Source organism: Microtus oregoni, unplaced genomic scaffold (assembly GCF_018167655.1).
Source record: "Microtus oregoni isolate MIOR12 unplaced genomic scaffold, Mior012 000012F_ref0000307, whole genome shotgun sequence".
NCBI lineage: Eukaryota > Metazoa > Chordata > Mammalia > Rodentia > Cricetidae > Microtus > Microtus oregoni.
Window position 1 is genome coordinate 51,190,556 of NW_024543071.1, and position 22,950 is coordinate 51,213,505.

Here is a 22,950-nt window from a genome sequence, read left to right on the forward strand (position 1 = left end):
GGCTTCAGTGACGGGCCAGGGTCTGTCCTGCTGGGACTCAGCAGTCTGGAAGGAGAGGGAAGGTTCTGGAGCGCCCCATTTTGGCAGTGGTAGAAAAAGACCCAGAGAAGCAGAGGATGCTGCACAAGGTCCCACTGCTGGGCCTTGGGGGAGTCCTGCCCTGTCCTTTGCAGGACAGAGCCCAGCAGCAAATCCCAAGGCCTAGCTAAGCCCAGCCTCCTGCTGCATGAGGCACCAGCACTTCCGGAAGGCAGACATAGCGGCTGTTTAGGAATTCTGTCTCAGTGCTGGGCAGCTCCAGACATCGACACTGCAGCCTGTTACTCACCCAAAGGAGTGACACTGAGGCCACAGAGCCCTAATGGGCTTCCCCCAAAGTCCCCAGGCCCATCTCTTTTCTTGCTCAGAAGGGCTGACGGCTCCGCGCGCAGCAGCTTCCCGGGAGAGCCTGGGAGGTCTTACCTCGCGCTTAGCTGGCCTTCAGGGCACAAGGAGGAAGTGGGGCCACCCGGCCCAGGGCCTTTTGAGCCGTTGGCCCAGCCCTGGTAGTGTTAATGATTACCTCACTGCCATCAATACTGATGGCAGTGGGGTCCGAAGGGCAGCAGACCTGGACTGTGCCCCAGCTGGTGGGGCGGGTCCAGGAAGTGCCAGGGAGACCTTCAGCTACCCAGTGGCAGACCCTGGCCACCCATGGGCTTGTCTCCTCTCAGGTTTCATTGGCTTGAGCTCTTGTCTAGTCTGTTGGGCCCAGCTAACCACAGGCAGTCAAAATGGAGGAGGGAAGGAGGAGGGTAAGGGTCAGGTCTCTATTTAGTACTCAGATCTATGATGGGGCCCAAGAGACCACAGTTAACTTCAGTGGCCACTAGGACACCCAGTAAAGTGAGGGACCTCTGGTCCCTAACTTGTTCCTCGGCCGCCCCACAGACGACTCACTTCCTGGCAGTGCCACTGAAGGTGGAGTCACTGGTGTGGCTCCCTAGTGAACGAGGAAAGTGGGATGGGGGCAGTGGACGTCTTCTGGAGACCATAGTATAGCCCCAGTGTCTCCCCTTTAAGGCCCGGGCACCCCAAAAGCCTTTTGCTGAAGACGGTGGGAACAGCCTTCTAGAGTGGGACAGTCCTGGGTGCTGTCTCTGCTGGCAGACCAACAGGTGTGGCCTTAGGCCACAATCCAGGGTTTCACAGGGCTGGCCTGGAGCCCAAGGGTAAGGCTGGGCGCTGGGGTCTTACAGGGATAGAACCAAGAAACAGGGCTTTGATATGGGCTCCCAGAGCCTTCCTTCTCTGGGATCGCCAGGCGCCTCCTCCCAGCCTTAGTCTGCAACTGACACTCAGAAGCAGTGCCAGGGTGAGAGGCACCCAGGATAGTTGCTAGGTTGAGCCCAAGTGGGAGAGGCTGGTTCACACCAGTAGAAGGCTGAGGGTGGAGTGTGGTGCCCTCTGGTGGCAGCAAGCAGGTACTGCCTGCAGAGACGGGACCTGGCGGGGCAGGCTGGGGCCTCACAGGCACACAGGACCTGGAAGAGGGGCTGACGGTGGGCAAGTTTATTCCACTTCATGCAGACACTGACCCACACGCTCAGGGATCTTAAAAATACACTGACCCACATGACATCTGTCCCCCACCTCCCCATGAGACACGGAGAGACACTTGGCTGAGTGGGGTCTGCGGGTCCAAAAGCCTCCATCCTCATTCTGGAACAAGGCAGCAGTGTGGGCCCAGGTAGCAGGGAGGAGCAGCGTCCTTTCTCCCCAGACGAAAGTGCACAGACAGGGCAGAGGCCCCAAAGCCGCGAGGCCCCACTCTCACGGCCAATTGGCAACAGGCAGGCTGGGCAGGAATCCTTCACAGTGGCCTAGCTGTGGGTCACAGCAATCAGGAAACCAGGGAGCTGGTGGCACCACTGTGGCTGGCTGGACAGGTGAGCATGTTGGGACAGTGGGTAGATCTTAAGTGCCTGCAGTCAGTCCTGGGTCTCCTCCAAGCGCCACTTGAGAGCGTGGTCCTTGTGGGCATCCGGCAGGATCTGGTTCCGCATGCCCCCAAGCACGTTGGATGTGGCTTCTGTTGCTAGGATTATTGGTTTTACCACTGTTGGGGGCAGCTGTCGGATCACACCCCCCACGGCACCCGTCAGTCCCTTCTGCTCATGGCCCCTTGATGCCACATCACAGATGGTCTGGGCCGTATCCAGGATGCCCTGTGGAGGTCAGAGGTCAGTGAGAGAGTGGGGATGGGGCATCTGGGCATGGGACTAGGGTGGTTCTCACCTCTCGGACAGCGTCATAAGCCTTGGCCATGCCCTCCCGGAGGTCAGCAGGTTGTTGACCTCTGCGCAGTTTCCGTGAAGAACGCTTGTCTTGTAGGGAGCGGGAGATGGGAGATGCCGGGGACAGGATGTCATACACTGTCTCAGCTGTAGCCTGAGGAGACCAGAGTTGGAGGATGACAGATGGCCTGGCTGGCCAGGCTAAGATCAGACCTCCTTCAGCGTAACTGTTCCCCGTCGTACTCGGCCTACTTCCTCGCCTGCCTTTTCCCATCTCCTATCTCAGAAGACTTCCTTCTTACGATTTCATTTGTTTTTATTTTTGTATGGTACTGTGTGAATGCAGTGCCCCTAGAAGCCAGAAGGCCCAGGATCCTTTGGAGGAACTGAACTCAGGTCTTCTGCAAGAGCAGCAAGCAGCCTTAACCACCAAGCCATCTCTCCAGCTCTTCAAAAGGCTTCCTTAATTTAAGGGGACATTAGCAAACCTTTCTGGGGCTGGCAAGATGGTTCCAAAGGTCAAGGCATTTACTTTGAGGTGACATGAATTCAACCCCCAACCTCAGAGATCCACACAGTAGAGAATTGATTCCCCAAAATTGTCTGACCTTCAAAAAACAAGCTAGGGTACACACATAGAGAGTGAGTAAATTCAAAAGGAAAAAAACTTTTTAGGCTTGGTGGGATAGTTCAGTGGTCAAAGTCCTTGCTGCTGGAGAAAACTTTCCTGGGGCCTCGCATCCAGGCAGCCCACGGCTGAGACCTGCCTGAGCTGTCTAGTTTTCCAATTAGAGGGCAGCCCCTGTACAGTCCGACCCTAAAAGTCATCAAAACACGCCCGCTGCCCAACCCACCTCCTGTGTTCTGTCCACTCCCAGCCTTTCCCAACCAGATGAACTAACTTCTCCACTGCAGAGCGTGGAACCCTGCCCTTTCTCCTGCTGCAGTGTCCCACACGCCCGCAGGCTCACCCAGTCCCACCCTGGAGCTCAATCACTACCGGACAACCAGGGCTTTGCTGTGGTGGTGATGGGGTGCACTCTGGGGCCCAGGACAGCCCAGAACCTGGATGAACCAGAGCTGGTTTCTGCAGCTGCCCCTGTGCAGTCACCTCTCGCATAGAAGTGTGGGCTCTGAGAGCCGAGAACAGACTTTTGGTCCCACCCCCGGGAGCCACCATGAAACACCACGTCATGTGCCTTTATCTATGCCCAGCCTTTTCAACTGTGAGGAAAGAACCAGGAGCCCGGGGATGAGGGTGTCCCTTTCCTGTCCAGTCCTGCACTCACCTGGATGGCCTGGACCAGCCGGTTGCTCAGTTCCAGAGCAGCAGAGGCTGTGGATGACCCAAAGGAGGCAGCCCCACGCTGCAGCCCCCGAATGAGGCGCCCATCTTTCCTGTACTGTTCAATGGGGAGCCACAGGAGATCCCGGAACCCTTGGACTGTATGTAGGACAGGATTATCAGAGAGAGATGCTAAGACTGCCCTGGCCTCTCTTCCCTGCACAAGGACCCTTACCTCTTTCCCAAACCAGTTTCTTTTTCCTTTTTTTTTTTTTTTTGGTTTTTCGAGACAGGGTTTTTCTGTGGTTTTGGAGCCTGTCCTGGAACTAGCTCTTGTAGACCAGGCTGGTCTCGAACTCACAGAGATCCGCCTGCTTCTGCCTCCCAAGTGCTGGGATTAAAGGTATGTATTCTGTCTTTTTTTTTTATTTTATTTTATGGTTTATTTAACTTTATTTTTATGTGCATTGGTGTGAAGCTGTCAGATCCCCTGCATCTGGATCTTCAGACAGTTGTGAGCTGCCATGTGGGTGCTGGGAATTGAACCCAGGTCACTCTGGAAGAGCAGTCAGTGCTCTTAACCACTGAGCCATCTCTCCAGCCCCCTGTATTCTGTCTTTTAAAAGGGAAAAAGAAAGCTGGGCGATGGTGGCGCACGCCTTTAATCCCAGCACTCGGGAGGCAGAGGCAGTCGGATCTCTGTGAGTTTGAGCCCAGCCTGGTTTACAAAAGCTAGTTCCAGGACAGGCTCAATAGCTACAGAGAAACCCTGTCTTGAACCACCCATGGCCCCAAAAAGGAAGGAAGGAAGGAAGGAAGGAAGGAAGGAAGGAAGGAAGGAAGGGATGGCTCAGGAGGTAGAGGTCCTTGCCACCAGGTCTGCTGACCCGAGGACAACATCCAGGACTCCAAGGGTAGAAGGAACTGTCCCCTGACCTTTGTATGTGCTCTGTGGCAGGTGGCATGCGTGCAACAACCCACAACCACCCCCCCACACTAAATAAATGGGATTGTTTGAAAAGTGTCGTCTTCCCTTGAAACCCCCTCCCATGTTGGGGAGTTTTCCTTACTTCCCTTCATCTGTTTATTCTGTGAAAAGTACACAAAGCACAGTTCTCAGAGCCAGATACTCACAGAGCTGCACAACTGAGTGCATGGGGCCCACACCTCCCAGCAGGCCAGGCAGCTGATTCTTGCGGATGTCCTGCAGCCATTCATTGAGGGCATAGCCCAGCACCTTGTCCACACCCAGGAGACTGGAAGGGAGAGGCAACAGGGACAAGGTTGGGGCAAGCCACACACTGATAGCTCAGGGACAAGTGTGGCTGGGTCCTCCAAGACAAGAGCTGCCCCAGAGTCTTACCCAGCAGTGTGGAGCAACAACAGCCTACTACAAAGGAGAAACTAAGGCCTGAGTAAAGATTTGGCCAAGGCCATACAACCCGTGAGAAACAGCAGAGGAAGGCTGTGGCCCCCCCAAGGGGAGCTAGGGCTCACCCATGCCGGCAGCAGAGGAAGGCTGTGGCCCCCCAAGGGGAGCTGGGGCTCACCCATGCCGGCAGCAGAGGAAGGCTGTGGCCCCCCAGGGGGAGCTGGGGCTCACCCATGCCGGCAGCAGAGGGAGCTGGGGCTCACCCATGCCGGCAGCAGAGCCGCTTGAGCTTCAGCTCGGAGCAGTTGAGCTGGGCCAGGCCGATGAGGAGCCCTGTGAAAGTGCCCTGTTGGGAGAGGGGACAGGGGTGTGGTTATGTTTTGGGATACATACTGTGAATCTTGGCCCCAGCCCCTGGACCTACAGCGAGTGGCTCACACAGCCTGCCTGATGACATCACTTACCACTTGGTCCACGGTGACATGCTTGCCGTGGTAATCCAGGCAGATGGGCACCTCGGATGTGAAGCGGAACTCCCTAGAAGGGGAAGAGGGGAAAGGAGAATCTCTGCTCACTGACCTGCTTGGCAGACATCCTGGTCCAGAGCCCTCTTTCTTACCTGAAGTAGATGGGTTGTGGGTCAGAGGAGCTGTGGCCACTGCCTGGAGCCTCCTGGGGGCTGCTTGTAGTCTCTGTGCCCTCAGACTGCCCTTCCTGGGGGCTGCTGGGCCGGCTGTGGGTTTCTCGGTGAGCTGGAGGAAAAGAGGTCACAGGCCCAGGATGGAACTGGGAATGGTTGGGGCGGCCAGAATCTAGACTCCCCTCCTTGGCCTGGTCCCTCACCCTCAGCTGAAGTGTCCCCTGGGACCATGGGATTGATGCCAGCTGCTAGACTGGTGAAAAAGTCCTTGAGGAAGAAGAGGGCATCCTGTAGGAAGAATTCTGGGTCAGATTCAGGACCTGGAGATGGGGAGGGGGTCACGCCGGGCTCTGCCCTTGTCCACTACTCACCTGGTCTACATTGAGCCTTAGAGGCATCATGGAGACCCGAAGACAACACTCTGGCCCTCCCAGGCTGCTGGTGGGAGCCACATGCAGTGCCTTGATGGTAAGCTGATGGCGGAGGAGAAACTAAGTCTCTACTGCGCTTTGGAAACTCCATTCCCAGCTGCCATCAACCCTGCCTCCGCCCATGCTGTTCCTGCCACTGAGGCTGGTCTGCTTTGTCCTCTGGACACACAGCACCTTCAGGAGGTCTATGGAAAAGAGGCTGCCCGCATCCAGGCACGCTCACCATGTTAGAATGTGTGCGCCTAGGCAGCCGCTCACTCGTGTGCAGATGAAGGAACTTGTTGATCTTAGAGGTGGCCAGTCGGTCTCTGATCTCCAGCTCTTGAACAATGAGCACTTGTCGGGACAGTGGCCGCTCTTCCAGCTCCTGGCCAGGGTTCCCCCCTGGGGCTGGCTCTTCTGGGTATACTTCATGTTGGAAGCTCACCTGTGGATGGATGAGGCCTGAGTTGGGTCCTGTGGCCCAAAAGGGGGGTCTGGCTGAGGCCCCATCCTGACCCTACCTCAGGCCCATACTTGGCTAATACCACTGCACTCCTGGCCCAACCTGGCCACACAGAACTTGACCAGCCCAAATCCCTCCAACCTCTCCAACCTCTCCAAAGCCTTTGTTCTACTTCAAGTGTGCAGGCCCACCTTGTCAGACATTGCTGAGGCCCATTCTGTCCCTCACTGGTCTCTAAATGCCTTCCTTCTACCAGGACGGCTCCACCCTCTCTAAGCCAGTCTCCACACCGGGGGTGTGTGCTCTACTTCCTGTCCTGGGGGCCTTGACATCCCCTCCACACCTGTCCTTGTTCTTGCTCACTGTATGGTTGAGCCCAGGTCTGATTCATCATCTCTAAACTTCTGTTACAGAGGGTTTTATTCTTTCTGGATGCTTCGACTCCCACCCGGTCTTCGAGTTACTGCCGGGATGCTCTTCCCTGAACCCTCCCAGCTACTAACATTGCCATGCTTGCTCAACACCAAACAGGCTGCTCTAAGAAACTTGGAATCCCCTGGCCATTAATCCCAGCACTCAGGAGGCAGAGACAGGAGGAGCTCTGTGAGTTCAAGGCCAGCCTGGTTTATAGAGCGAATTCCAGGACATGCTCCCAAAAGCTACAAAGAAAAATCCTGTCTCAAAAGACAAAACAAAACAAACAAAAGGAACCCCTCAACACCCTTTTGGGCTCAAGTCCTTTGGACCTTTCTCTTTCTCATATGACCTGTGGCTTTTGCTATCCAACCCACCCTCTGCAACCCACCATCACCCGCCTCTGCCCTGCTCTAGTTGACAGGGCCTCTCTCTCCCCAGAGCCTCACTTCTGTGCTCACCCCCCACTCAGCCTTGCACTCACTTTGCTAAGCTGGATCTCCATGAGGACCTGGTGCTGCCGTCCGACACCGCCTTGGGTCCGCCAGGAGTTTTGGGGCCGGTTGGGACCAGAGGAGCGGGAAGGAGAGACCCTGGGGCCTGTGAAGCCAACTCTTGCTCTGAGAAAAGACACATGGGGACAAATTAACTCTAACTGTAAGGAAACATCTGCTCTCCTCGACCTCAGCACAGGCCTTTTAGCCTAGGAGAGGAGACTCTCAGGCAAGGAAAAAACTCAAGTTCAGGGTAGAGAGGCGCATGAAGCTTGAGGTTGCCAGCTAGGCTATACCCAGAGCCCAATGCCACCAACTGCCACCCACAGGCCTCTAACCTGTAAGTGGGGTGAAGGCCAAAGTCTCTACCCCCATAGAGGTGCCAGATGAAGGACACCTCCCGGAGGACCACACGGCTGCTAGGCACTGGGAAGTGAGCAGGTGCCCGCAGGAGGTCCGTGCTTCCTAGCGGCTGGGAGAAGTGTCCATCCTGCACAACGATGGGGCCCGGGTGCAGCTGCGTCACAATGGGCTCTCCATCTCGGGGCTGCCAGGAAATAGCCAAGTAAAGATGTAAAGAGGTGGCCAACCCCAGCACCTGCCTTTTTTGTCTCCCTCTCCTCCTCCTCCTGGACTACCAGCCAGGCTGGTGTTGGCTCCTCTTGGCCCTGTCACCTGGACCTTCAATGAGCTTGGACATTCCTTTAGCCCATGTAGTTACACGGTACTCCCATCTGCCAACTGGCCCTCTTCTTCCTCTATCCCCTGTCTGAGTAGGACACTGTGTCTCCTCTTCTGGACTTCCACCTGTTCTTTCAAGCCCAGAGCCAAGGCTGCTTCCTGGCTGCTTCTCCTACATATGAGTTCTTCTATCAGTACTGAGCAACTACCTGAACATCCAGAATCCCCATCCCAACACACACCGCAATGCCAAGGCCAGGGGCGTCAAGGATGCAGAACTCATCACTGTCCAGGGTGTCCCCATCCCCTTCCTCTTCTCTGTCATGCTCCTTTGTCTTATAACAGGACTCCACAGTATGAGAAGTGCCCCCAGGAGGAGACGAAGGGGCCTGGGCCCCACTCCGTTCACCGGGGAACAGATAGACGGAGACAGGAGAGGCCTGAGGAAGGGGGCCTCCTACGGGAGAAAGTGGTCAGTGTGAGGAGATGCAGCTGAGGGACCTGAGGGTCTGGTGTCCCTAGAGCACCCTCACCTACCTGATGACTGGGCCAGCTCCTGCAGGCTGCGCCGCTCAGTATCCAGAAGGGCATCAGTCAAGTCTCGCTGGTTGATGAGGGCTGTCTCCACGGGAGGGCACGAGGGCAGGGAGGCAGGGCTCTCTGAGAGCTGGGCAGGAGAGGGAAGAGGCACGAGTGAGCACTAGGAGGGGTAGCTCCAGGTATCCTCCAATCCAGGCCTTGTGTTTGTATAAAGAGAATGGCCTGGCCGAGCTCTGGTAGCCTATGTGGCCAGGCCTCACCTGTACCTTCTGGCCAGCGATCTCCGTGGGGCTGGGGGGCCGGGGTGGGGGGTGCAGGTCACCAGAGCTGGTTACATACTGGAGCAGGTTGACCAGCAGGGCGCAGGAGTCGGCACAGCTGTGCACATGCACCACATTGTTGGAGCAGCGCAGCTCGAACAGTGGCTGGCTCTGTAGGCGGTGGGCCATGGCATTGGCACAGGAGCCACCACATGCCAGGCTCCCACCCCACAGGAGCAAAGAGGACCTTTTCTTGTTTGGTCAGCTGACAACTGATGGGGGAACCCATGTTCCAGGGTACCCGGTACCCGCCCACCCCTGCCCCTGACTTCAGCCTAATTATACAGGAACTGCTATCTCACCATGAAGATGAGAAAAACTGGAACCCACAGTGGCTGTCACCCTGAGTCCCACCTCTGCCCTGCCTGCAAGTGCCCTCTGGTGCCCCCAGTGAGTTGGAAGGACACTTACAGTGTTCCCTGGAGGAACACTGGTGGTAGCCTGGCAAGGCAGGGGCATGCACTGTGACCTCTTGAGGCTCCCGTGACCTCTGGTGCCAGTCACTTACCAGCCTGCCCTCGGTGCTCCCCTTCCAGGTCTTGATTACAAGCTCTAGGAGGTCAATATCCAGGACACAGACGTAATCTGAGGCAGAGGGCAGAAGGTTCTCATGGTCTCCGTCCACCCTGTCCCGTACTACCCACCACGATTGTGTCCAGTATGGTTGTGGGCATGGGTGTGTAAACATGAATGTATGTGTAGCTGAGTACAGGTCAGCAGCTGGGTGACATCTGGCTGCTCTGAGTGTGGCAGGGGATTGTCCCTCAGTGTTGGGGAGCCCACCCCAGGCCCTGCCCACCTCGCCGCAGATCCAGGGTCTCCACCTCACACTTGTCGGACAGGTACAAAGCGGAGTCGTCAAGGATGAACCTGGTGGGGAACAGGGCTGAGAGGGGCCCAGGAGCCACTGCAGGGGGCAGCACAGTGGTAAATGGGCAGAGGGGTAGGAGGGGTCCTGGAGGTGACGGGCAAAGAGGTCCAAGTGACTAAGCTAGTGATGGGACCTTGACAGCCTCAGCACTGTCCCTTGACTGTCACCGGTGACCTGGGAAGACCCTGCAGGTTCTTACTCTTACGGGACTTCAGACACTCACTTTCTAATTTTGCATTGGACTTAGACTTCCCAGTGTGGAGGGTCTCTCTTTCCCCACCCCCCTACAGCATTATCTGTCTATCCATCTAGTACATCTTAAACACAGGACCTGACCCATGTTGAGTACATGGTCTAACCTGAGGTACACATCTTTCTAGTTTTTGAGACAGTCTCACTAAGTTGTCCAGGCAGGACTGGGATCACACACCTTGTCCACCAATACCAAAATTTCATTTTTTTTTTTTTGAGAGAGGGGCCTTGTGTTTGAGCCTATGCTTTCCTCCTTGCTACCTCCTGCTGGGGTCACAGGCTTATGCCACCATACCCACCTAGCACATTTTTTTAAACTGTGTAGGCTGGTGATGTAGCTCCTGGTAGCGTAAGCATGAGGCCCTGGGTTAAACTACCATTACCACTAAAACAAAACTTTTGTTTGCGGGGAGGAGTTGTCAAGACAAGGTTTCTCTGTGCAACAGCCTTAGTTGTCCTGGAACTCTCTCCATAGAACAGGCTCAGAGATCCACTAGCCTCTGCCTCTCGAGTACTGGGATTAAAGGCATATGCCACCACTGCCCAGCTAAAATAAAAGTTTCAAAACATGTTTTTTAATCTAAAATTTCCCAGGAGGCATTCTACTATAGGTCTAGGTCTTTCCTTCCTTCTGGTGCTTGTGGAGCTGCACCCCATGCAGGGCTGCACTTGGCTATTGTTCTGTTCCAGCTCTCTATTCTTTTGTATACTTTTACAACTGCCAGAAGAGATTACAAATCCAGGACACTGCGGTTCAAGTCTGATTTTGGATAGAAGAACAAACAACTCACATTCCTAAGGATATGTGAGAATATGGGACACCATCACTCCAAATGCAGACAGATGGCTCCAAGAGGCCCTGGGCACACGGGCAGCAGCAAGTCAGCACCGCCCATCTGGGTGTGGGGGGACCAGGTCTGGGGTAGCATGCATACCTGAGCAGGAAGGTTGACGTGTCCATGACAATGTTGCTGGAGAGGGTGAAGGTCTCAGCGGTGATGAGGACTCGCACAGGGAGGTAGAGAGGCCTGAGGGGCAAACACAGGCTGAAGCGGTTCCTTCCATTGGAGGCTGAACCCAACCCTACATCCCCAGCCCCCCAGCCCGGGTACCTGTAGTCCACAGCACAGGAGAATAGGTGTGTGTGGAGAACAGTGATGACCGTTGGGGGCATGTAGCCCAGCACAGGATCATCCAGTACATCCAAGAAGTCCAACAGCTACACAGGCAAGGGGGAGGGGTGGGTCGACAAAGAGGACAAAGTGACCTCTTCCTCTAATGCTGGTCTGGCACTCTGCCCATTGCCCACCAGCTGTCCACCATAGCCCTGGTCAGGAGCGCTCTAACCAACTGGTAAGCTCCAGTCCAGTATTTTTCTTTTTTTTTCTACTTTTGCTTTGTTTTGAGACAGGGTTTCTCTGTGTAACAGCTCTGACTGTCCAGGAACTCACTCTGTAGACCAGGCTGGCCTTGGACTCACTGAGATCCGCCTGCCTCTGCCTCCCAAGTATTGGGATTAAAGGAGTGCACCACCACCACTCAGCCAGGCTGTATTTTTCACACTGGCCTCTTTAGCCATGTTTGACCTGCTTGCTCAATCAGAAGTCCAGAGTCACAGGGCCATGTAACTTCTCAGGCACCTTTGCTCACCTGGGAGTGCCAGCTCTGCTCAGGTGGAGCCATGTAGTGGCGCAGAGTGGCTTTGTGCAGCCTTATTGTCACCAAAAACTCCTGGGGAAGGAGGTGCAGTCGGTCAGTCAGGAGGGACGGTGGGCGCCAAGCTCCAGCGTGCACCAAGGAGGCAGTTGCCCAAGCCAAGCGGGCAGCGGGCAACAGAAGAATCCTCACCTTGACATTCTTGTGGGGGTCCAGGTGGATTCGGACAGCTGCAGACAGCATGGGGGGGCCCTGACCCTTGCGGCCCAAGGCTCCCCGCTCAGTCACCCCTTCCTCTGATGGGTAGATGGTGGGAGCCAGCTGAGCCGGAGGAGCAAAGCTGGGGACTTCCAGGTGAGTGGGCAGCAGGTAGTCCTCAATGGCCGCTAAGGAGGAATCCTGTGAGTCCTGATGAGGCTGCTGACCACCCTGCTCACAGCCCACAGCCCTGAAAGCTCTCTCCCCCGGCCTGATATATACTCAAGTGGCCCCCAAACCTCGATGGTAGAGTGTTGCCTTTTCAGCTTCCAGGCAGAAGTAGCCAAGCCCTGGTTGGCCACGGTACTGGGAGACACTGAAGATGGTGCCCTGCTCCACGTCTAGCACCAGTTCCCCGTGAGTGACATCCAGCCGCTTCCCTGTCTCGTCCTGCAGATGTGCACATGCGTCACTGCTGCGCCCAGCACTGCTAACACCCAGAGACAGCGGCCTCGTGGGGTCCTAGCCCGAGGCAGCTCCAGTTCCTCCCAGACTTGACTGAGTCTGCGCCATGTGCTGATGGCTGGAGGGACTCTCTCATGCCTGACATGGAGAAAGGCTGGGAAGTGGCTGACAGCCGTGAGGGTTGATGGGTGATTTGGGTGGGCAGGCAGACTGTGGCAATGGGTGCTGCCAGCCCTCTAAGCTTTCTATCGTCTCGGTTCCTAATGTGATGTTGGCAGGCTTGTCTGGCTGGACAAGAGGAACTCCCTGGAGTTGGGCTGCCTCACCTTAGCGTCACAGAGCGCAGTGATCCGGCCCTTCAGCACTGTCACCAGTGTGGAGAAGGTACTCTGGGCCTGACGATGGGAAGACTCGGGGGCAGGAGTCTGGGGGACACCTGATGCCATCGAGAAGAACTGGGTGTCCTCTTCATCCGAGTCTGAGTCTGAGTGAACGAGTTGGCGGGGTGGGAAGAGGTAGTGGAGGGCTGGCCCCACCCCACCCGTACCTGGACTCCTCCTTCCCGCCTAGCCTAGCCAGCATTCCTCTCATACCCAGCTTGAAGGCTGACTTGCACATCTTGAAGCCCACTGAGCCAGGTGGCCGAGCAGCAGTGGCGGCCGTGGGCAGCAGGTCTGCAGGCTCCCACATGAGCAGGTCATTGTTGATCCTGGCGTGGAGCAGTGACAGTGGGGGTCAGAGAGGACGGGGCCTTGAGCCTAGCCCAGCCCAGCCTACCCCATGTCTCCACCTGTTGTAGATGCTTTCATAGACCTCCTTGCTGGGTAGGAAGATGTGGGCACTAGGCATGATCACGTCCAGGGTACAGCGAGACATCGCCAACGTCCGGCTCTGGAATGTCCTCATCTCCTCGGGATCTCCAGGGATCACCATCTAGACAGGAGAGGAAAGTCAATCAGGAGACCTGCCTGGGTCTGTGTCTGGTTTCAGAACTGGAGATTCTGGCAGCCAGCCAGCCATTCATCTATCCACTGGTGCCCTTTTTTCCTGGGGTGGGGGATGTTCATCTGGACACAGTGCCTAAGCATTCCAAGACTTCATGAATCTCTGTAATCCTCATAATTGCCTTCAAAACAGCAACTCCAGAGAAGGAAACACACAGGCCACCAGAGAGCAGACTTAAGAACCCAGGTGGTCTTTCCCCATGCTCTTCACTGCCTTACACTTGGCATCAGTACCCATCAACTCAGAAGAGGATTCTGAGGCTCAAGAGCACACTGGTGTTAGATGGCTGAAGTGGCCAGGGTCCTGATCTTGGTGCCTGAAGGGCAAGCTACTCCTGGTGCCCCCCTCCCTACCCCTGGGCAGGGTGGGTGCTTCAGAGTCCCTTGTAACCCAGAACAGGAGATGCTCCCCTCAGCAGTGATCCACAAGTGGCACCCACAGTGGAGAGTCAGGGAGCCTCACCTCCTCGGTTTCGTACATGGTCCTCTTGGAGGAGAAGGGCGAGGGTTCAGGCTGCCGGAGCTCACACGGACTCTCGGTAGACAGCTCTAGGTCCCGGCCTTTCTCAGAGGCTGTCTCCCAGTGTATGCCACTGGACTGGGGGTTCAGGGTCACCACTACCCTGCCAGGACACAGACCTGTTAGTGACCTGCCACAACACCAATAGATCCCTCCTCTTCAGTTGCCCCATCCAGCACCCTGCTTACTGAGGTAGGAAGTACTTGGCCCCAGTACTCCTGGGGTCCAGAGCTTTGGAGACTCGCAGGCAGGGGACAGGTGGCTTTTCTCCATCTTCGTAGATTCCTGAAGGGGACAGAGAGCACAGGGTCTCACTGCTGAGATCTTTTCTTTGTAATAATTTATTACCTTTTATTTCATTTGCATTGGTATTTTCCCTGCATGTATGTCTATGTGAGGTGTCAGATCTTGGAGTTAAGAGACAGTTGCCAGTTGCCATGTGGGTACTGGGAATTGAACCACAGTCCTCTGGAAGAGCGGTTAGTGCTCTTAACCACTGAGCCTGATGACTCTTTTCTTTTCCTTCCCATTGCTGGGTCAAGTCAGTGTCCCTGGGATAAAGGGTCTTCTTGGTCAATGATGGAGTCTGCTCTAACTGTAACCTGGACCCTCCTTAATCTCAAACCCAGCTCTCCAAGAGTCCCAGGCCTCTGTTCCAGCTGTACCTAGACACACTTACCTTGCAGGTCTGAGCAGGTCAGTTCCAGGCGGGTGGGAGCTGGGGGGCCAGGGCCACTGTTGAGTTCTGAGCAGAAATGGGGCTCACTCAGCTCCAATCGCAACTGCTCAGCCCGCACAGACTGGCCAGCCCAGGGATCCCGCTCAGGTCGTAGGTCTGGGATGGGGAAGCGTAGCCTCAGGGTGGCCCGGGGTGCAGAGAGTCGAAACACTGTCTGCTGCTCAGTGGCCTGTGGGGGCTCTGTCTGTGGGAGGGCTGGGGTCAGAGCTGTCACAGGGAATTTCAGTGCCTACTCCCCCCACCCGCAGTGCAAAACCAGCAGGCAGCTCACTAGTAGGCCAGTGGGTGGCTCAGGGGGTGTGGTGGTTTGATGTAGCAAGGCAGCAAGTCGGTCCAGGGACCCCAGCTCCACGTCAGCTTGGAAGTCGGCTAGGTCTAGTGACAGCTCTGAGTGGCAATGGCAGGCAACAGAACGCCGGGACCGGCTCTAGTTAGGGGTAAGAGCTATGGTGAGTGAGGTCAGGGTAGGAAGGGGCTCCCACAAACAAAAAAAACAGTTTCCCAATGGTGAGAGGGGAGCTGGGGCAGGAGTCATAGCAGGGACAGAGAGGCTTTAAACCCCCACAGGACCACTGTGCTGCCTAGCTCCTTTCTAACCTTTTGAGACAGGACCTCATTAAGTTGACTGGGCTGGCTTTGAACTCAATCTGTCACTCAGTGCTCAGGCAGGCCCAACTGATCATCTTCCTGCCTCAGCTCCCCAAATGATGGGGCTGTATGCCTGTGCCATTACCCCATCCTGCTGGCTTATACAACACAAGTACTCAGAGGTTCAACAAAGGCTGGGAAGGGGAAATCAGACCACAGTAATAGCAAGATCAGAACAAGGACAGACACGCAAGGGCCCTGAAGAGAGAGGGTAGCTTGGCTGGGGCAGCAGTGGTTACCTTGAGCACCCGGCGCAGGGTCTGTGTGTGACGCAGGTGGGCACAGGGTCGAGAGGAGGCTCGAGAGTCCGAGTGACTGGGGAAGCTCAGGATCTACAGGGGGACACACAAGGTAAACAAGGCCAGGCTGCCCTGAAGCCCCTGACCCCAGCCCCTCCTCTGCCCTCACCTCTGTGTACTCTGGCTCTGAGGTGGCTCTGGGCCACAGGCACTCTAGCACCTCCAGCTGCCCAAAGTGCACGTCAGTGCTGCTTGTCCTCTGACCGTGGCCGCCAGCCCGCAGCTCCCAGGACAGCTGCACAGCTGTGCCTGTTAGTCTGTGGGCAAGAATACAAGCTTCAGGGGGAGCTGTGGGCTCTGGGAGTTCCCCGCAGGTTCCTGCCTCAGGCTGTGGTGTGTACCGGACGTGACTGCAAGGGCAGGCCCTTTGGAAGCGTGGCCGGAGGTGGTGGAAGTCTCGGGAGCCGAAGGGGCCATCTTTGGCAGCATCAAACTCAGCAAAAAAGTGAGTGTTGAGGTCCGGTGGTCCTGAAGACGGGGCGGCTGTCTGAAGCAAGGTCAGGGTCACACCTCCCAGGGTCATCTTCAGCAGCGAGTCAGGGCGCATGGTGTCCGCAAGAGGAGTTGGAGTCGGGGTCGGCTTGCCTGGGGGAAGAGAGGCTTCAATAGGGGCTCCTGGGAATCTTAAATGGAGTCACTGGTGGCCACTGAGTAGAGGGTTGGAGAAACCCTGGCTAGGCCTGGCATGGTGGCACACACCTTTAATCCCAGCACTCAGAAGGAAGAGTCAGGCAGCCAGGTGGATCTCTGTGAATTCAAGTTCAGCCTGGCCTATATAGGGAATTCCAGGCCAGTCAGGGCTACATAAGTGAGACCTTGTCTAGGAGAAGGAGGAGGAAAAGGAAGAAAGAAACTGGCTAAACTGGACAGTGGGGGCCAAGTCACACGTGCCTGGAAGCGGTGACACCTAATTCCTCTTGTATGCCAGGCCCTCTGACCAGGCTCAGTCTAGTCCTCTGAAGGCGCTGGAAGGATCACTGGATGTGATAACACACCTATCCCAGTCTTTGACCTACACACTTACCTACTCACTAAGACATCCAGCCTGATCTGCACTATGCCTATGCCCCTTTATAGAAAGGGGAACTGAGTCCAAAGAGCTGGAGTTCCCGGCCCTGAGTTTGCTTCCCAGCAACCACATGGTGGCTCACAGCCATCTATAATAAGATCTGATAGCCTTTTCTGGCATGCAAACAGAATGTTCATACATCAAACACAAACTAAATAAATTTAAAAGAAAGGAACAAAGAAAGAAAGAAATCTAGATTGTGCACATTGTCTTAGCAGCTTCCACCGAGTTAGGAGCCTGGAGAACCCCACTGCTGGTGGTCTACAGGCATCAGAGACCTCCTGCATCATCTGTCACCCTGCCACCCCAATGCTCCTTCCACCCTATCTTGACCCTGGAATAAGTGCCTAAGGGGTCAACTTACCACCTGAGTGGGCTGGGGTAGAGGGCCGGTGGAAGGCCATGTTACTGTGAACAGAGGAGCCCAGGTCTACGCTGTACATGGAGAGCTCAGAGACAGCCGAGGTCACACTGCTCGTGAGGCCAGCCATGGAAAAGAAGAGGTCTGGGGGCGAGGTGAGGGGCAGTCAGGAATAGATAAGCAGGGCCCCCTAGCTCTTGCACGGACATAAACTGCCCCTTCAATCTGCAAGGGCTTGGTACCCACCAGTGCTGTCCAAACTGAGGGGGTTGGTGATGGGGTGTAGGCTGAGGGACTCCGCTACAGCACCCGCCTGCAGCTGCTGGTTCAGATCCTGCTCAATGAGCCACAGGTCTTCAGCACCCAGTGGGCGGCTCTTGTTTAGCTTGTCAGTCAGGCCTCCTGGGTCTGTAGGAAAGATGTTTCAAAATAGCCTACATGGTTACCCCTAGCTCACCCCACCTGCCACCCAGTGCCCAGCAGCCTCACCTGCAAGGTTGATGGCGCTGAGCAGTTCTTGAAGCTGCTGGAGCTGGCATGGGGTCAAGAGCAGGTGCAGGGAGCCCAGCTGTCCTGATACCTCCAACTGAGGACCAAGTGGACAGCCATGAAGCCCTTAAATGTCACCTATCCCAAGAACAGCAATCCACCTACCCATACCCTGGGACACGAGATACTAGTTGTAATGCAAAACTTGCTATCAAGCAGCTGCACAGACTTGGCCAACCTGACCTTTCAGTCTCTGCTTTTTCAATTGCCAAGAAGATAGCAATGTCACTCCCCGCTCCCCCGAGTCCTCACTGCAAGAACTGAAATTAAGCCAGGCAGTGGTAGCACACAAGTCTTTAATCTTAGCACTAAGGAGGCAGAGGCAGGTGTATCTCTGAGTTCGAGACCAGCCTGGTCTAGGACAGCCAGGGCTACACATAAAAACCATGCCTCAGAAAACAAACAAACGAACAACAATAACAAAAAGAAAATAAAAAAAGAACTGGAGGACTGGAGAAATGGCTCAGAGGTTAAGAGCACTGGCTGCTCTTCCAGAGGTCCTGAGTTTAATTCCGAGCAACCACATGGTGGCTCACAGCCATCTGTAATGAGGTCTGGTGCCCTCTTCTGGCCAGCAAGCATGCATACAGACAGAACATTGTATACATAATAAATAAATAAATAAATAAACAAATAAATTTAAAGAAAGAAATAAGAAAGAAGTGGAATTATTCTGTAGTCTAGGCTGGACCTGAACCTGGCAGCCTTCTGTCAGGCTCCCAAATGTTGGGATTACAGGTATGAACGGCTATACCTGGTTCCTCCCATTTCTAGCTAGAGGCCAGTCAATCAGTTCAGTACTTCTGGGAATGAATCGAGGATAGGGCAAACTCTCAAGGCCTATGACTCACCTTGGGACCCGGGAAGGCCTCGTTCTGCTTCAGCTTCACTATCAGCTCCATGTACCCTGTGCAGCTACCAATCTGCAAAGGGGGCTTTGGCGGGTCCAGCTGGGAGGGCAGCTCCTCAAAGTGCAGGCGGACCCCTGTCAGCTGCAGGAGCTTGTGCAGGAAGGCAGGAGGCTGGTGCACGTCCACAGGGGGAGCCTGGCTCGGGTCCCGCACTGCCTCATCACAGTACTCTAGTCTGCGGAGCCAAGGGTCTGGCCTCGTCTAGACATTCCAGGCCAGAAGCTCCCTCTTTAAAACTGTCCTAGGGGCATAGAACTGAGGAGCCTGGCTTCCATCTTGGAAACTCAACTAGCCTTGGCTTCTCTGAGTGTCAGGGTCCTTGGACTCACAGGGCCTATACCTGCTGGCCCTAGATACCAGTGCAGGCTCTCAGCAGGGCCCACTTACGACTCTCACCAACCCTGCCCTACCCTGCCCTATCCTAGGAGGCTGGCTAGGATTGAGGGCAGAGGCATTTGTCTTCCCTCCTTACCTCTGCACCCGGACCTCCACAGCCACGCCACGCTCCACATCGCCCACTGAATGCTCCACCCTCACCACAGTGTCCAAAAAGGTCACCTTGATCCTCCGAAGCACTGTGGAAGAGTGTCTAGAGTTAGGCAGTACAGGGGGCAGCAAGGTGGAGCTCGTGCTGCTGTCTAGAGCCCCGATCCTGTAGACTGTGGCGGGTCCAAGAACAGACTAGATAGAGCAGGGGCCTGCTCACCAGTCTCAATGGTCTGTGCGAACATTTCCAGTCCCTCCAGGGGCTGTGGTGGTTCTGAGGGTTCAGGCAGCCCTTCACGCAGGCATTCCTGGGCCAGCTGCAGGCTCGTGGTCATGCAGGAGGCCCAGGTCTGAGAGTCTGCAGCCCCTGGTCCTGTGGGAAGGAACAGGGACTCGGGCAGACCTGGGTCATCCCCAGCAGCTTCCCACCCTTGGTCTTGCTCTGCCCTCACCTGGTCCCTGGCGGGGTTGCAGGATAAGCTGGAGGCCTGACACACACACAGTGCAGTGGTCAGTGAGGAGTGCAGACCAGGGGACAGCCACCTCAATGGAACTCACGAAACCTTCCACCAGTTCCAGCGGCGACTCCATTGATCTCAGAACCTCGTTCACAGACTGAGCAAGAGGCAGGTTAAATCAGCTCACTGAAACTCCAGATACGGCTACCCGCCACAGTCCTGCATAGTCTTGGAGAAGTCCTAGGCACCATCATCCTTCTATATGCTCTTTATAAGGCCTTCCCTCTGGCCCCAACCTGTTTTCATCTTACCTTCAAACTGCTCAACCCTTTGGACCAGTTAAAAAGTTTCCTTCTTTGTTAGGTTCAAAACTTCATTTACTGCCGGGTGTGGTAGCTGGCATGCCTTTAATCCCAGCACACAGGCAGGCGTAGGTGAAATCTTCTAGATCTAAGCCAGCCTGGTCTACAGTTGGTTGAGTGCTTGTCTAATGTGCATTAAGTCCTGGCTCCCATCTCCAGCAGAGCGAAACTGGATGTGCTGAGCCTCAACCTGTAATTCTAGCACTCAGGAAGCAGAGGCTGGAAGATCAGGCTGGCCATTTTGAGCTCGAGGCCAGCCTGAGCCACATAATACTCTGAGCACCTTCTATGTGACAACCAGAGGCTGCAGGAGTATGTAATAAATGCCTTTACCTCCCAGTCTGGCTAAGCCAGCCAGGGTCTCAGAATGCCAAGCACCAGGAAGGGTGAGTACAGCCTGCACCTAACCCAGCAGGGCACACCTGGGATGGGGCAGTTGAAGAGGGAAGAGGAAGCTGCCGGGCAGAGGGAATAGGATGGTGGCCTAGCATAGGCACAAAAACAAGTGGAAGGACCTAGTCAAGGGGGTAGCAGGCAATCCAGGCTCATCCCAGGCAAGCAAAGAGTTCAAGGGTATAAAGTTCAGAAGAGGGATTGACCTGAGGCCACATGGGCCCTGAGTCCTAGACCCACAGTAGAGCATCCCTGCCAACCTGGGAGCTCCTAAGACAGAGGACAGAAATGTCTGTGCTGGGGTTGCGTCCCTGCCAACTGGGGAACTCCTAAGGGCATGAGTCACTGGCCTTCTCCCTATGACCCCAGGTGCTCTGGGTGGTACCAGAGAGGGCCTCAGTAAACACCTGCTGGGCCCATGAATAAACAAACAGAGTCAGAGTCAGGAGGCAAGAGGAGACTGACTCAAAATTTCTCCTCCGTGGATGGGGAAACTGAGGCCTAGGCTTAGTGACTCCAGGTAAAATGGAAACCGAGACTGGGAGCCAGGCCTTGCTTCCCATCTCCACTTAGCCCCGGGCATGTGGTCTCTTTGAAAGGGTCAAGGGAAGTGAAATGCCCATGCTGTCAGGGGAGGCCAGAAAACAGCCAATGCCACCGATTCCCCAAGAAAGGAGCATTAGAGAGATGCTGGGATCTCTTGCAGGGCAGCCTAAGAGGCTGAAGTAACAGGCTGGAGGCCTCCTAGACCAGGCCACTAAGAGATGCCACCAACTCTACAACTCAGTATTTGTTCTCAAGGTGTGGCCCACCTCTAGGTTTTTCTGAGTGGAGCTACAAACCCAAAGGCCAGCTTAAAAAAAAAAAAAAAGAAAAGAAAAAGCGCTTCCACATGCCCATTCTACTGCTCTGGAGCTGGAGGGATGACCCCATACCAGTAAAAACTGGAGCCTCTAATTGGTGGCTCTTGGCTACTACTCCCCAGTCATCCTAGCCGTGACTCAGTGCCCCTCATCTGTCACCTCCAGCCTCCTGCCCGATTCCACACCTTAGGCCTCAGACCTTCTAAGCTTCAGCTTCCAGAATCTCATCCCACCCCTACCCCTTCCCTGCCCAAAGGGAGACCTCAACACCTTTCCTGGAGGGCTGGCCTCCAGGCAGAGAGGCCAGGAAACAAATCCCTCCCAAACCCAAGCTAGGTCCCTCCCACTCTCCCAAAAGCAGGAAGTAGAGAGCAGCAGCAGTCACACGAGGTGTGGATCAACACAGCAGGCAGTGACGCTGTTGTTGACATCCACATCCGGGGGCGATCGCCACTCTTTATGCCCAGGATCATAGGGGTCAGGAGGTCAGGACATTTTCTACAGGTGCCCCTGGCAGGGCTCTCAATATCCCCCAAAGCCTCCCCTGACTAACTACCTCAACTCCAGCTCTGTCACAAGGAGCAACCCAGTCTCTTGGCTCCCCTCCTTAACTCTCTAGAATCCCCTTTCCCAACCAGCTCCCCCTAACTCCATATGATAATGGTGGCATTCTCTCGGCAAGTGACACCCATCCCCCAGCTTGTTTCTCCCCTTGAGGGACGAAGACAGGGATTCCTGTCCTAGTTCCTGGTTAAAAAGTTAAGGGCCAGCCAGGGGGCCTGGCGGAGACGGTGGGGACCACTGGCCTCTCCAAACACAGTGCCTGTCCTCCAGCCCAAACCTTCTGCGAAGCGCCTCCGGTAGTCGTGCTCCCTCCCTTCACACCATCCCGGCGGTGCTCTGCCTCCTCACCCAGGTCTCCAGGTGAATATCCCGCAGGGCAACGCTGCCCTTGTACAGATCCAGGCTGAGCTGGTCTAGGCTGAGGTGCTCCTGAAAGAAGTGACCCAAGTAGTGCTGTAGCAGGTAGCGGCAGACACGCTCTTTCACACAGTTTGACCATGGCCACAGCCATCGTGACATCTCGGGGACCGCCGGGCCCGGGCCGCTTCCTCTAGCCGCCAGCCGGCGACCTCCGTCCGGCTGCGTTGTTCACTAGAGCCCCTGGTTCGCCCCGCCGCCTCTCTCAGCGCCAGGCCGCGCCCCCGGACGCCCAGCCACGCCCCCACGCTCAATGCCATTGGTCATTGTAAAGGGCGAGGCCTGCTGATTGGCCGCAGGAGGCGGAGCCTCGAGGAGCGAAAAAAGGACCGACCGAGTTGCCTGCGAGATAAAGTGCTCCCAATCGTAGTTTACGCTTGCGCGTAAATTCTGCGTAGGAGGACCTTTAACCTCCAAACTACGAGCCGCGGGAAGGCTGTAACCGAAAGGCGACTGTCAGGCCGGGAGGAGTGCGCATGTGCAGATTTGTCCACCTTCTTTAGGTGATTGGGAAGAATTTAAAGGAACACTGACCCATCTAACTTTGTAGACCGCAGATTAGAGGAGTAAAGTCAGTGCGAATTCTGCAGCGCGCATTTGAGCAACAAATACACATTTGCAGTTTGTAAAACTTTTTTAACCACTTATCTCATTCAGTTTTATTAGCAAATCCCTAAAGAGGAACTATTATTGTTTCCACATTTTGTTTCTCTGTTTATTGAAACAAGGTTTCTTTGTGTAGTTGGCTGTCCTGGAAGAGTGAGGCTAGCCTCGAACTTAAATATTTGCCTGCCTCTGACTCCCGAAAACTGGGATTAAAGGCGTGTGCCACCACGCCCCCGCCCCCTCAGCAGGCATTTAGATAAAAGTCTGGCATTTAGATAAAAGAGCCAGCATCCCCTCAAGGACTTAGGAGAGTTCCTACCTGCTGAAAGGAGTCATTCTCCTTATCTCTGGCAACGGGGCC

General features: G+C 55.4%; 1 protein-coding gene across 2 annotated transcripts; it reads right to left on the minus strand.

Annotated features, from left to right (window-relative positions):
• Positions 1 to 1,536: 1,536 nt before the first annotated feature.
• On the minus strand, positions 1,537 to 22,196 carry Atg2a (autophagy related 2A). Of its 2 annotated transcripts, none has more exons than XM_041661539.1 (40): positions 21,915 to 22,196; positions 19,379 to 19,541; positions 19,147 to 19,299; positions 18,913 to 19,015; positions 18,381 to 18,615; positions 17,470 to 17,566; positions 17,227 to 17,388; positions 16,984 to 17,124; positions 15,892 to 16,135; positions 15,660 to 15,807; positions 15,491 to 15,583; positions 14,875 to 15,030; positions 14,544 to 14,787; positions 14,053 to 14,149; positions 13,808 to 13,967; positions 13,131 to 13,273; positions 12,934 to 13,049; positions 12,667 to 12,824; positions 12,175 to 12,325; positions 11,870 to 12,063; positions 11,672 to 11,752; positions 11,134 to 11,240; positions 10,957 to 11,049; positions 9,698 to 9,768; positions 9,407 to 9,483; positions 8,845 to 9,009; positions 8,576 to 8,705; positions 8,281 to 8,495; positions 7,696 to 7,904; positions 7,348 to 7,483; positions 6,228 to 6,431; positions 5,945 to 6,046; positions 5,777 to 5,861; positions 5,553 to 5,685; positions 5,398 to 5,470; positions 5,197 to 5,279; positions 4,696 to 4,817; positions 3,566 to 3,720; positions 2,278 to 2,430; positions 1,537 to 2,207 (listed from the first exon to the last, which is right to left on the minus strand). In XM_041661539.1, the coding sequence occupies exons 1-40, from the start codon at positions 22,083 to 22,085 to the stop codon at positions 1,971 to 1,973; spliced, it is 5,760 nt and encodes a 1,919-aa protein (XP_041517473.1). In that variant the 5' UTR covers positions 22,086 to 22,196; the 3' UTR covers positions 1,537 to 1,970. The 2 variants fall into 2 exon arrangements, with proteins under 2 accessions (XP_041517473.1, XP_041517472.1); XM_041661538.1 differs by having other exon boundaries at positions 8,839 to 9,009.
• Positions 22,197 to 22,950: the final 754 nt, after the last annotated feature.